The 14,461-nt window shown below is 41.8% G+C and overlaps 1 protein-coding gene across 1 annotated transcript in view; it reads right to left on the reverse strand.

Moving 5' to 3' along the window:
* Window positions 1-14,461, reverse strand: part of LOC114465432 (protein piccolo-like) — a 48,252-nt gene that overhangs the window by 6,324 nt on the left and 27,467 nt on the right. Inside the window, 14 exon segments of the mRNA XM_028450438.1 lie at window positions 35-82; window positions 1,316-3,386; window positions 4,573-4,817; window positions 4,820-5,132; window positions 5,134-5,532; window positions 5,534-5,716; window positions 5,718-5,821; window positions 5,824-5,965; window positions 5,967-6,026; window positions 6,028-6,077; window positions 6,383-8,432; window positions 8,435-8,463; window positions 8,466-10,446; window positions 14,039-14,227. Of these exon segments, the coding sequence (XP_028306239.1) occupies window positions 35-82; window positions 1,316-3,386; window positions 4,573-4,817; window positions 4,820-5,132; window positions 5,134-5,532; window positions 5,534-5,716; window positions 5,718-5,821; window positions 5,824-5,965; window positions 5,967-6,026; window positions 6,028-6,077; window positions 6,383-8,432; window positions 8,435-8,463; window positions 8,466-10,446; window positions 14,039-14,227 (7,864 nt within the window).

The raw sequence follows: 14,461 nt of genomic DNA on the forward strand, positions 1-14,461 counted from the left end.
GATGGATAGCTGAAGAACTGAACTAATACTCTACCATTGGTTGCATCGTCTCTGTTCAAAGCCATCAGGGGACCACTTAAAGCTGGAATCAAGGCAAATGGGTTTACATTGCAGAAGAATGAAATTGAGAAAATTCTTAATGTTACTAGGTATTCTTCATTCAAAACGACTGCACAGTAAGACATCAAAACATGTTGGATTAGTATAGCATTCTCACGAGAATAGAGTGAGAAAACACATTTTACATTTACATTAGTGTCTAAATTGAAAATAAACAGTAACATGATCTTTTAAAAGTGTAATTTTTCAATGCCTTACTTCATATGGTTATGTCAATACCTCAAATCATTGACAGTATCTTCTTTATGTATGTTGTGTGAAATATCTGTTTGCCCTAAATAAATTTACTTATTTGCTTGCAAAAGTTTATTCTGCACATTCATTTAATTTCAATCTTGCATAGTGTCCAACCACATACAATATGCCTCAATAATTGGATGTATTTACTTTCATACTTCAACTTGTATTAAAGGACTACATGCAAAACCAAATTCTAACACAGAACAATTAACACAAGACATGCAAGGTTACATTCAGATTTATTAAAGACAAAAGAGCAGAAAGAAAACAACATGCATGCACCTGCATCCCACACCTATTTAGTCTTTCTACAAGCCAACATCTATTATGATGAGTTAAATCACAAGTATTCATACAATTATGATCAATGCCTACACACTGGCTATTGAATGTCAACACAACAGACAGACACAAATTCAACTCTGCTTTTGTTGTCTTTGGTGCTACAGAAAATTCTTTGGTTGATTTACAGTATGTCAGCCCTTGGAATATGAGCAGTTCTGCAATCCATTTCAGCGATAGAGGCACTTTATTATTATTGAGTTATTATGTTATAACAACGCAAAGAATCAGCCCAGGCAAACGTGGGTCGGATTAAAATACATACTTATTTTTTGAAGAAATCTTATTTCATTTATCCAGTTACGAAAGGTTTGGTGAATTTACTGGTCAAGCTTGCAGGGTTCAGTACCTCCAACAATATCAAGAAACCAGTATTATTATACACATTTTCCAAATGTAACCGAATATTCAGATATGGATATCATGCACATCTACACAAAGCATGCAAACTACAAGTAGTTAAGTTTTATGAATATATAATTTGTTCGACAAACAAGATAACAAAAATGCGTTTTAATTGTTGCTAAATGCATGCAAAATAAATGAAAGTCACAAATGCTTGAAAATAAAACAATGAACAGGTAGGCGATAGAGTGACAAGTCTGGGCTTTACCTTCACTATCTGACATGGTGCTTTGAAGGTCATCCAGCAGCACATAAGGCCTACCCCGGGTTGGCTCTTCCCTGATATGTTGCTGCTGCTGGGAATCCTGCAGGGACATGCAAGAGCCAAACTGGTCCCTTGAATCGGCTGAGATTGGTGGCAGAGGTCCGGCTGATGCACGAGCCATTCCCATAGGTTGCCCAACTGGACTCAGAGGACTTTCTTCTTCTGAGTTCTGAGCTACTATGGGTATTCGACCACGTCCACTTTGCACAATGGGAAGGCTAGTGGGTTTTGTACGACCAGATGGAGTTTGATAGCTTGTTCCATCTCCAGACGCCTCACCGTCTCCCTTAAGCCTTAGTGATGAGCTAGAAGGGTCTCTTTTGAGAGATAAGTCCAGACCATAGCAGGAAGTTGGCCTGGACGATGGTCTTGAGCGGCTACCACTTGGATAGGCCGAGTCTAGACCTAGACCCTGGCCAAAGTTAAGGGACCCGGCCAAGTTTGCTCCTAAGGTGGACCCAAGGTACTTCTGCTGCTCTGCAATGTTTTTGCGAAGGCCAAAGGTAATCTCATCCTGCATGAGCCGACTGGATCTTGGTGATGCACTTGTGGACCCAAGATAGCTGCTATAGTCTGTTTCCAAACCCCTGCCGTCTGTTATAGATGCATACTTTGAAGAAATTTTAGAATCTAATAGTGGAGTTTTGTGTTTTTGGTATAACATAGATGTTGGTAGTTGTTTAGCAGCCTGCTTCTCAAGTGTAAGTCGACTCATACTGTACTTTTCCGACTTGGGATAATGTCTTTGTGAGTAACTAGAGAGGCTAGAGCTTGGAGTATAGTAGTGCTGGGAGAGACCTGTGAGTTGATCTAAACTTTCTGTGCCACCCGTACTTCTTCTAAACTCTTGCTTGAGTTGCTGCTTCAGCAGTTTCAGCTCATAGGGTTCTTCCATTGTATCTTCTTCATCAGGAGTTTTTCCATAAGTATGGAGTCTGGAAGTTGATCCCAGGTATTCCGTTGAGCCAAGGTCTGCAGCACTCCTTCGCAGCAATTTCTCTGCTTTGGCCAGTTCCCTTTCTGCCAGACTATAAGAAGAGGACATACCTGTGGAACCTTTGGCTAGCTCTGCAGCATCTTCCAGGAGCATGTAACTTCGAGGTGTGTGGTGGTCAACGTCTGTGTAATAGGAATCTGACATAGTTGACATGGGACTACCTGCTATACTTCCAACATCCAAGGCTCTGAGATCAAGGTGGTTGCCGTATTTGTCATACTTGACGCCCAGGTAAGCTGATGATGTGGGGTCAGGCTGACGATTAATGACATCATATTTTGTTGAATCTAACTCAGAGAGGAGGGCTGCTTGGCGGGCAGCTTTTTGCTGCAGCAAAAGCATTTGGTGGTAACTCTGCTGTTGGGAGCTAGTGAGTGAAGGAACAGAAGAGTAGATGGAGTGAGATGGATAAGACTGAGGTGACTGGTAAATAGATTCCTGGTATTGGCTTTGAGGGTATTGATATTGGGAGTATTTTCCATATTCATGTTTGGTTTGAGGTGGAATAAAGTCATCCAATTCAGACTGAGGAGCTGTCCTGGGACGTTCAAGACCATGACCTTCAAGTTCCTCTTCATCACCACCTATATGTCCACCTCTTGACTCACGGATGCTACTAATCTCACTATCTGACATGTAATCTCTATCCTCTGCAACACTCTGTAAGTAGGCTCTTTCTCTCTTTTCCCTCTCCATCAGAAGGGCATCTTTTCTTCGATTAATGCCCATCTCTAAGTACCTGAGCTTGGCATCAATTTCTTTCTCCTCTTCGTCTAATTCTGCTTGCTTTTTGCGGAGCTTCGAGGACTCACGCTCTACTAGATCTAGCTCACGATCAATATCTTGTAAGATCTTTGCACGTGCCATATTGGAGTTACGGCACATTCTTCGACGAGCGGATCCAGTGCTGTATGCAGTCTGAGAACCAGTTGTTGACTCCTCCTCTGATGGAGGATTTGGTAGAGTCCTCTTTACCTTCTTTTGAGTGCCTGTAGGTGTGCTGGCTGAGCTTTTACCCTGTAAGAAAACACAGCATAAATATTGTAAATAAAATAAGAATACATAAACAAATAAGAGGTTTTTGAGAATTATTGCTAAAAATTCTTATGAATAAAAAAATGTGCAGGTATTGCAGATCATGTTTTTAAAAGAGACATTGATAAGAGCTATGAAGAAATATAAAGGGTTTTGGTAAACTATCTTTTCAAATGAACATCAAGGAGTGCTTAATTTGCACCATGGTTTGAGAAGAATGCCTATTCAATTTATAAACACCTGTCTGCTTATTACATGAATACCTTTTACCTCCAGTGTGGTTATAAAATCTCAAATCTCAAAGGAGAGTCGCCTAAGTATAACCTAATTTCACAATATAAATACAATTGAAAATGCCTCTCTAAACCATCGCAAATAAATCATATACTGTAGTCACTCGCTTATCGCGGGGGTTCTAAAAATAACCCGCAATAGGCGAAATCCACAAAGTAGTCAGCATTATTTTTTATAATTATTATACGTGTTTTAAGGCTGAAAAACCCCTCACCACACACTGTATACACTTTTCTCAGACAGGAATTAACATTTCTTTCTTGTTTAAACACTCTCAAAGTTCAAACCTTCGTAGATTTTAAAACATAAACCTAGTGATCAGACATTGATGCCGAACGCATTCAGAGTCTTTATTGACAATGAGGTCAGGCCGTTACACGGACACCGGTCTGTTCACCCATTCAAGCATGGAGTAGAAGCTGTGTGTGACCACCTGGAGCTGTATGACACAGCCTTTATAACCGGGACCGGACTAGGAAAGATTTGGCGTGGATGAGAATTAGCGAGGAGGTGGTAGTAGCAGGTAAAAGTTCTCTCTGTAGCACTGAGGCTAGATAGCATTAGCCGCTAATCACACTGGCTTTTTCCCTTGTGGTTTATGTTTATGAGAGGAGAAAAAGAGCACAGCTCCTCGCTTCAGCAGGCAGTGAAACTTACCGATGTCAATCAGGACGCAAAAACACAATGCGCGTTCATATGCCGTAAAAAGTGCATCCAAATTGCACTGTAAAAAAAATCTGCAAAACACAGAGGCTGCGAAAGGTGAACCGCGAGGGATTACTTTATAACAAATTAACAAAATCTGCATGATGTGTTTATTAGTGAGGCTAAGAATTCTTACATTCAGGTTTTTGTATTAGGAACAAATACTCACTGTAGATCCATCACCATACTGGCTAACTTCTCCTGTTGGACTCCTTGGTTTTGGGTCAGACATGGATCTCTGTAAAGATCTGCCATCTCTGGGGCTTCCTGGAGAGACTTTCAAGGGATCTGTACCACTCCTAATCTTTTGTGAGCCAGTATCACCTGGTGAAATATCAAGGTATACAAACTTAAGATAAGATTGTAGGATGATGAATATGGGATCTGCAGGTAATGTAAAACTATGTGAGGGTTAGAATCAGATTTAAGGTAAGGACACTGACCTTGGATCGAATGTTTTTTTGGGGAGGTCCTTTCTGAGTCAGAGAGCTCCATCCTGCTATCCATTCTGATGTTTCCTTCTGTGTCCGTTTGTATTGATATCTCAGTGTGGGCTTGAAGGGACATTTCTGATTGCCCACTCCGTTCACCTCTGGCAGTGCGTGGTCGGCTTTGTCGGGTTCTGTTCTGAGATTCCCATTCGTCCTGATCCTCATCATCCGTCTGCACACAGCTGTCAACACTCTTTTTAACGCTTTTCTTTTTTCTGCCTGCTGTGTAAGCGTTGCCTGATAGTTTCATCCTCCTCATCTGTTTGGCATCCACTATCTGTGATCTTGCGGGACAGCACAGTGCCATCAGGTCCAATGACAATTGCCTCTTGGATTCCATGTCCGGGTGTGTCCCCACCTGAGTACATTTGACGAAGCTTTTGCTCCTCTAGTTGGAGGCGAAGTTGCTCTTGGAGTCTCTGGATCTGCTCAAGCTGCTGTTGTTGCTGAGCATATGTTTCTTTTTGCATCATAAGATGAGCTTGCCTCTCCTCTTCCTGTTGGGTTAGTATCTGCTGCTTCATAGCCTGTAGCTCTTCAAGTTCTTTTTGGACCAGAAGCTGCTCCTGTTCACGAAAACGCTGAATCTCTTGCCGTTCCCATTCTAATTCCTCAGCCAGCCGCTGTTGTTTAAGTTTTTTCCATTTCAAGCCTATCGTGCTCTACCTGATATTGACCATCCCCAGGAACTATCGGTGAAGATAAAGCCTCCAATGAGGCAGCTATGGCTTCAAGGGATGCATCTGTGTAAGTATCCAGAGATAGAGAGGTAGTTCTTGTTCTTGCAGTGGTGGCATCAACTGCATTTGTGCTACCTCTTGAAAATCTCAAGATTGAGAGGTGCATCTCCTTGTTCTTCAGTGGTGGAAATTGTGGAGATAAAACTGTGGGACCTTGTAAGTGGCAAGTTCTGGAGGGTGGACAGGATGGCATAGTGTCACTGGTGTGCATACCTGAACGGTATTGAATGATGTGCAAAATAATGGACCCAGGCTGAGTGGTAATAGCATATGTAGAAGGAACTGGTGCTGAAACAGATGAATAGACTACTCCATTTGATGACCTTAAGACCACTGCTTGTGCCAAAGATTGTACCAACTGCACTTGTGACCCTGGGTTGGGAAAAGGCGGGGAATCGTCATTCCTGTGTACGTCCCTTTCTTGGAGTAGTCAACAGCTTCACCTGTTAAAAGCCAAAAATATCAGTTCAGTCCCAAAAAAACAGTGTCTCATTTGAAGCTGAAGCAAGCCATGCGTGATCCAAATAATAAAAAAAGTGTAATATCGCGTGGAAAATCCAAGAGAGAAGTGAAAAAGTAAAATGGCATGCAAACAAATTGGAAAATCTAAAATAAAGTTAACTAAAAAAAATGAGTCCATGCAGATGATAAAAAGAAAAAAAAAGGAAAATGCCACATTAGCCATGAATGAGTAGAGACATCTCAAAGTGACATTTAAGTGACAGGTCGGCAACGTCACTCCACTGACCTGCATCAGAAATCTTTGCTGAGGTAAGATCTACTGCACCCTCTGTTGTACCACTGAAATTATAGCTGTTTTTACTCTTGTAAATGAAGAGTCCAGCTTCTGCTAGGTTAGTATCTGACATTGAAGGTTTAATTCCACTGAACCCCCTCATATTGTATGATGGTCGGTCATACTGGTAATGATCATCACGGTATCCAAAGCGATCTTCGGGTAGTGGAGTGGTAGGTTGTTGAGTGGTGCAACTTCCTGCAAATGGGAGCTTGTACACAACATCGCAGCATACTGCCCTCTTTCCTGCTGTTAGATCAACTGGTTTTCCATCATCTGTGATTACTGCTGTAACCACTTCGGATGAAGCAACATCCACTGACACCACAGTACTGAACGCCTTGGTTGTACTCAGGTCAACAGCTCCCGCAACAGTCGTTGTGCCTGTAGCTAATCCATTGGCAGTACAACTTGCAGCAGATAAAGATGTAACAGAAATTGGGGTGGTTTGGAATGTTCCACCACCTGTGGTTGAGCTGAATGAAAGATTAATAGGAATCTCTGTGGTAGGATGAGTGGATGGCTGAGAATCAATTGGCCGGTAAACAATTTGAGAAAGGGGTTCAAATGACTTATTTTTTGTCAGCTGAAGAGGCACTGAAGGTGCTTGAGAAATGTCAGTTTCACATTGTGGAATTGTAGCAGAACATGTCACAATGGTGATGCTATCGGTCACTATTGAGACTGTGGAGGATTCAGCACTAAGATTGATCACAGGAGACTGCACTGCAGTGCTCTGTCGACTGGCATCTGTTGTAAAGGACTGATGTCTTGAGTCTGGACCTGCTGACAGATCCACACCATTCATATTGGATTGTTGATCTACCTTTACAGTCCTGAGATCCACCACCTCAAAGGGTTGAATGGCCTGTCCATTCTGTGCTGGTAATTGAGACTTTGGTTTCTCCATTGATATTGGTATACCATTTGCCCTGGGAGCTGGAACTGGTGGTGGTGACCTTTCATGAACAACGGAGACAGTGGTCCTTTGGACTTCTGTTTTGACCACTTGAGAGATGAGGTTAGGCATGACTACTGGTGCCTGTGCTGAGGCAGATATTGCTTCAATTATATGACATGAGCTAGAAACATGTTTTTCAGGGCTACAGATCTCTTGACTCTCAATGGATTCCATGACTCGTGTGTATGCCAGAGGCACCCTGGTAGATTGAGGAGGAATCGGTTGTTGAGTCTGTTGCACATATGACTGAGATTGTGGCTGTGGTGCGTGGTGACTCTCTTGCCATGCTGGCCGTGAAGGAGATGCTGGGCCAGGGCTGGAGGGAGCAAAAGTTGTCACACTCTCTACTGGAGAGCTAGGCTGAGAGGGAAGTGTAATGACCACATAAGTGTCATGAAGATTGCTAGAAAATCTTGGTGAAGAGGGAGACTTTGGTGAAGGTTGAGTGGGTTTATTCTCAAAGGAAGGGCTCAGGTTGACCGCTGCATCAGAACTTGTGGTCAGTACAGTAGGTCTTGGTGGATGAGAAACATGGGCAGGTGAAGAAGGCTGTGAACCAGGTTTTGGTGCAATTGGTGGTTTGATACCATGTGCTGGTCTATGGCTTTCCCCAATTCCAGTCGGAATGGATGGCTTTGGAGGAACAGGAGGGGGGAAATGAGGTTTGTATGTTGGAGTAACAACTTGTCTTGTAGGAGAATCTTGAGATGTGGTTATAGCCACTGTCTCTGGTCGTCCTGTAGTTACTGATGCTTGAGGTGGAAGAGGAACTGGAGCTTTTCTTGGAAAAACAGATGGCTTGGGAGGAGGCATTGGGGGTGAAACTTGTTCATCTGATCTTTCCTGAGAATTAGCTCTGCGTAGGATATTTGGCTTAGGGGGTACAGGAGGAGCAGTGGACACTATACTTGTTGTACCCGGAGTGTACTGGGGAACTGTTGGCAAGGGTGATACACTGGAAATTATAGGGGCTGATATTTTTGGTACTGCACTTGAAAAATCCACAGCATCGGCTTGAGTTGATGTGATTGTGGGCTGAGAGGATAATCGGATGTAGAGGATGGAGATGAACAGAAAGATCTTGCACTTGTTCAGTGTCAGTTGCTGATTGTGTGTCAATGGGAGTCTCAAATTCTTTTTTAATCATACTTTCATCATCAGAAGACAATTCTCCCGAGGAGCATTGTGTTACTTTTAAGTCTGGGATAGGATGTAGTGCCCTTCTAAACTCAGCGGCTTCTGCTTCTGGCTCCTGCTGAGTTGGACTTGTCCCAGGAGTTAGCACTCTTTTCATTAGCTTTTCATAAGCAGACTCAGCATCCAACAACGGCTCCCCATCTTTGCCTAATGTCACTGTAGTACTTGTGGATAAAGACATTTCAGCTGGTTGCAGCACAATTTCTGGGGTTGTGTTATCTTTTCTTGGCTGTATTTTTTCATATTCCTGCTCTAACCGCATTATCTCCTGTCTTTTTTTTATCATGTCCTCATAAACTTCATCTGGAGATCTCAGCTTTTTGGGCTGAGCAGGTACTTTCATCTTTTCAGGATCCTCCAAATCAGATGTTGAATTGTCAATAAGAGATGCATACGCATAATCTTCAATGAGCATACCACTATATAGGGATTCTTTTTCTGTTTGAATATCACTATTGTCAGATGTTGGGGACTTAGCCCTTAGCATTATCTCCTCATAAGCTTCATCAGCAGATTTCAGAGTTTTTTTCATGTTTTGGTCAATATTTTGATCATCTGTTGGTGAGTGAAGAGACACTGATGTTGGCAGCTGAAATGTTTTCTGAACAGCTGCAATCTTCGCAGCATGGAATTCAAAACCTTCCGGATCGGATTCAATGCTTGGGGAAAAATCTGAGCAAGATGATCGTCTGATTTCCTCCATTTCAGCTTCCTGCCTTAGTTCTTCGGTTGGAGAGGCATCTTCAATAGGTGAAAGGTTACTTGGTGTAGTCTTTGAATGATCTCGTCTCCTCTGGGCTCGAATTTCATCTTTGTCTTTCTTAGATTTTTTCCCTGAGCCCTTTTGTTTTTCCTGTTCTCGGAGCAGCTCCTCCTCTTCCCGTAGCTCTTCTTCCTCTGAGGAGTCTTCAATAGTTGGCAGAATTTGACCAGGTTGTCTGTGTTTGGCCTTCCTGTGTTGCTTGCCTTCACCGCAACGGACATGACTTGGGCTGCTGCTGTCACTGTCTTCATCCAGTGATGACATGGAGGTTGGAGATGTTCCAGGGGTGAAGCTAGATGCATGTAGACTGGATGAAGCATCACCTTTTGACCGATCCTCTGGAGAGTCAGTCAGAATTTCCATTTCAGGATCTCCCTCATAATTAGGTATACAGATGGGGGTACTTATTGCACTTAACTCAATAGTTGGGAATTGGCGAACTGCAGTGCTGCTTTGGTCACTCTTTTCTTTTTCTATAAGTTCGGCTCCATCTTTCATGCCATCTTTATCCAAACAGGTGTAAAGTTCCTTATCTTCATCTTCTGGACTTATCGTGCTTTTCTTGGTAAGTTTTCTGGCTTTTCCTGTTGTGCTCTTTTCTACAATTTCTCTTTTCTCCAGTTCTTTTTGTCTTCTCTCATCCTCTCTGATCTTATGACGAATTTCATTTTCTTCATCAGATGGAGAAGCATCCTCATTCTCACTCATCTCCATTATTTGTTTTCTAATGAATTCCTCATCATCTCCGGACATGGGGCTCTCTTTTCCATAGCTTTCACTACTGTCATCGAGGGAATCTGCCTTGATTTCTACTGGCACGAGGAGTTTTTTCTTTGTTGTTCCATTGGCATTCTCTGGATGCTCTCTGTCCTCCTCCGAGCTTGGTGAATCAGGTGATAAGGGAAGGACCTCCAATTTGCGCCTTGCCTTTAAAGTGTCTGTCTGCTTCACTTCCTCTTGCGGGGTGGCTTGGGCCTCAAGAATAGGAAGGAAAGTGCTTTCTAGCTTTGCTAGGTCTGATGGGCTGGTGGGACTGCACTCCTTGATTGCCATTTCAATAACTGCAGGTTCTTTCAAGGCATCCGCAATCTTGACCTGAAAACACACACATTTTTTGTTACATAGTGCAGCAACATTCAAACACAAAGTAACAAAGTAATGTTTTTAGGTCCTGTTTTATTTTCACAGCACCAAAAAAATGCAATTCGAATTGTACACAATGTAGGCTATAGGGACCATACCAACTCACTGTTCTTAAAATCTAACACTATAAAACTTGATAAAAATAAAATCTCTGTTAATAATGTATAATGCCAGAAATATCCAACTTCCAATAAATAAATCAAACAAAAGCTTGCTAATAGAGAAGGTACTAAGCATGTGGAGATGAATCAATACGGATTGGTATCTAGATACAAACGTGCGCAATGAGAGTGTATCGATTCCTTCAGTGTGCATTGGTACAATTGACGAGTGAAATTGAGATGCATCGGTCACTTTTTTTTCATGTTGTATTTCATTCTATCCTGCATTTCCGAGGCACATTGAATGCGCCATCACTGCTTCGCGTATTGTTTTGAACACAAACTGAAAAGCTGGGAAGCACGTTGTTACCGCAACAAAGTTACAACACGGAGGTCCATGAGAGCAGCAGCAGCAGCAGCTATAGATTTATAACGCACCTAAAAACTTTAAATCAGAAGTAGAAAGACAAACTTGACAAGAATTATGTGGTTTGTAAAAAATGCAGTGCTGCTAAACCTTACACAAACTGAGGGGCTTACTCGTATTGATACGTCGCCGCTGCTGAAGAGTTCATATTAGTATCTGTGTGGCAGAAAGGATTATGGACATTGTACAATTGAAAGTGTCAATTTAAGTCACTCATTGAGAGTGATGTTGTTTCACTGTTTACTGTTTAAGTTGCGAAAGTGTGATAAACAGGTTCCAGATGTGAGGAACCCATACCTGTTCGAATTGCATCGTATCGCCAGGGGATTCAATGTATCGCTAATGTATCGCCGGTAGTGTATCGAGATGCATATCGAATAGGTGTCAGTGATGGAGATTCACATATCTAGAAGGTACAGTATACTCGTACCAGCCTGAAAAGTCAATGTATCACACAAAAAGGTGTCAACCTATGGAATAGTTTAGATGAAAACCTGAAAAGTGCTACTCATCTGCAGAAATTCAAAATACATTATAAGAAAAGTGTTTTTGGAGAAATATGCAAATTACATTAAAACATAGCTATTTTTTAATTGTAAGTAACCACGTAATATTTGGAATTATTATAAATGCTATATCATAAACACCAATATAATATATGTATAAATGTGTGGAGTTTGTGATAATTCTGTGTGGTGTCGGAATGTACTAAAATTCCTTTTTCTTCTTTTCTCTTGTTGATGTTGCTATTTGTATGTTTGTAATAATAATTGCCTGAAAGCTTTCTTGCCTCGGCCTACTACTTTTGAGCTTTCATTACAGTCTAATGATGTATCTTGTGTTTTGTAAAAAATATGAATGTAAATTGCTCAAATAAACTAAACTACACTAAAATAGTATGCTACACAGTAGTGCTAATTGCGTTTGTCACCTCAGAATCTGCATCTTCATCCCTGGGTGTTTCCAAAGTTGGAGCTTTAGCTTTCGGTTTATCATCTTTGTTAGTGGCCTCCTCATTTAGGGTTTTGTCCTGCTCACTAGCTGCAGAGACTGCGATCTTAGGTTCATCTACAGGTACTAAAGCTACAGATGGAGGAATATTTTCTTTATCTGTAACTGTCTCTGAGACAATATTGTTGTTTGAAATTGGGTTTTGTTTCTCATTAAGGCATGCAGTAGTGACACTGCCGTGCACTGCTGTTGACTCAGATACAGATACAGATTCCTGAATGACATTAACAGACTGTGGCTCTCTTTCATCACTGCTGCTTGGCGCTAATGCCTCTTCCTCTGCTTTATAATGACTGCCTGTGATAGGATTTGCCTCTTTTAAACCAGCGACCATCCCATTCTGGACTACTTCTTTCTCACAGACTTCATCTTTGACCTGTGTCTCACTAATGGGAGGAGAGAATCGCCCCATTTTTGAAGCTTGATCTTTTATTTCAACATTGACCTTTTCCTCTTGTACAGATTTGAGGGATGGAGAAAGAGAGCTAACTACCCCGTTGTTGGCTTTATCACCTGCTTCTAACGGTGTGTATTCAGATGGAGGCTTTTCTTCTTGGAGCAAAACATTCTCATTTTCAACAATAAACTCGTCTTTTTGCCCTGAATTATCAGATTCTATCACAACAGTGCTTTTACGAGAAGGTTCCTTCACCGTTTCTGTCACGATCTCATTATGTTTAAGTGTTTCTCCTGGTATTTCCCTGGGCTTAATTGGTGCAGACTCTACCACTGTTTCTGATTTATTAGTCTCACTTTCAAGACATGTGTTTTCTGTTGAAATGTCGAGTGCCTGGCCAGGAATTGCTTTGTCCACCTCCTTCAAAGGTTGCTGTAAGTTTGCGTTTGGATCCGGTTTTTGTTCTGATTTATCTTTGAAAACCTCTACAGCTGTCTCTTTCGCAGCACATGTTTTTGCTTTGACTGACGTTATCTCATCATCACCTTCAGGTTTGTTCTCCTCAGTTATTTTGCCCTCATCAGTTGGCTGGCTAATTTCATTTTGAATTGATGTAACCTCACTTGCTTGAGCTTTAGTCCCCCCTTCAAACTGAGACATCGGAGGTGATTCATCTTTCATCTGCAAAAGGGGAGATTTCTCTTTTTCGATTGAATTGTTTTTTGCTGCAACTACTTCACTTTTAAACTCTGCTGATGAGGCGGAAAGTTTTTCCGATGCCTCTGAAGGACTGTTAGATCCTGTACTCTCTGCTGGTTCTGGTTTTACCTCTTGCATACTTTCATCAGCTTCAAGAGCATTACCTTTGTCATCGCACAATGTTGCATTTATGACCTCTCTTTGTGTAATGATTTCTGTTTCAGCATTATTGTCAACACTTGGGGTTAAACTGTCACCCTCAGGTTTTATAGAAACGTCTAATTCATCTACAGAAGATGCATTTGCTGTATCTGTTTGATCAACTTGTGTAAGTTGGGTTTCACCTGTTTGACCCACTGCAATGTTCTCCTCTTTTAAATTTGTATCTGTGCATTCTTCCTGAACAGGCTCCATCTCCTGTGTGTTTGTTTTCAATTCTAAATCATTTTCCACAGACACCACCACATTCTCAGCATCTGTCTGGAGACCTGCGGCCTCACTCTGAACAGTCTTAAATTCAAATTCTTCCTCGGTGGGTGCCTTGTCCGGACCTGCATTATTTGATTGATTTCGTAACTCTACCTGCACATGCAAGGAAAGGTCATCTGTCATATTGACAGAGCTAACCTGTGGTTGCTGGACTACTGGGATTTCACCGACATCCGACCCATGTACCTCTGGTTGAACCTTCACTTTTTCACTACTTGCTGATATTTCACTGTGGACTGTAGCGTTTTGCACTTGCACCGGCGGAACTACACTTTCTACCAATAATTTATCCTGAGATGTTTGTTTTAGCTCTTCAGCATGTAGTGTTTCCTGCGAGATGATCTCAGAGGAATGTGTGCTGTGATCAGGTGAATTTGGGTCACCAGAAGATGTTTCTGGAGGAATGGGTAAGGATTCTACCTTGGTGTCTGAAGGAGTGGTTGCTGGTTCTACCACAGGTTTACTAACTACAACAGGAGGGATGGGGGTGGAGGAGGGAAGGGGAGCAGGTGGTTCCTTCTTTGGTGATGCAACGGATGGAGGCGGCATGTGTCCCAACTGGCCGGCCATTGCTCTTTGCGTCTGACAGGTGAGGCAAAGCCATTCCTTCTATAAACAAAAGAGAAGAAAAAGAATGATTAAAATTATCTCATTAAATACCCCAAAAAAATGTACTACGGAAATTAAACATAGCAGGTTTTAAGAAGTTGCTTGTTTTCATTTCATGATTTTAAGAAAATATTGCAAGGCTCACAAAACCAGTAGAAAAACAAAAATGCCCAGTCTAGTACTCATGGATAATAGTTACTTATAATAGTGACCATGGTGCTTAAAAACCTCTCT

This window comes from Gouania willdenowi, chromosome 6 (assembly GCF_900634775.1).
Source record: "Gouania willdenowi chromosome 6, fGouWil2.1, whole genome shotgun sequence".
NCBI classification, from domain to species: domain Eukaryota; kingdom Metazoa; phylum Chordata; class Actinopteri; order Blenniiformes; family Gobiesocidae; genus Gouania; species Gouania willdenowi.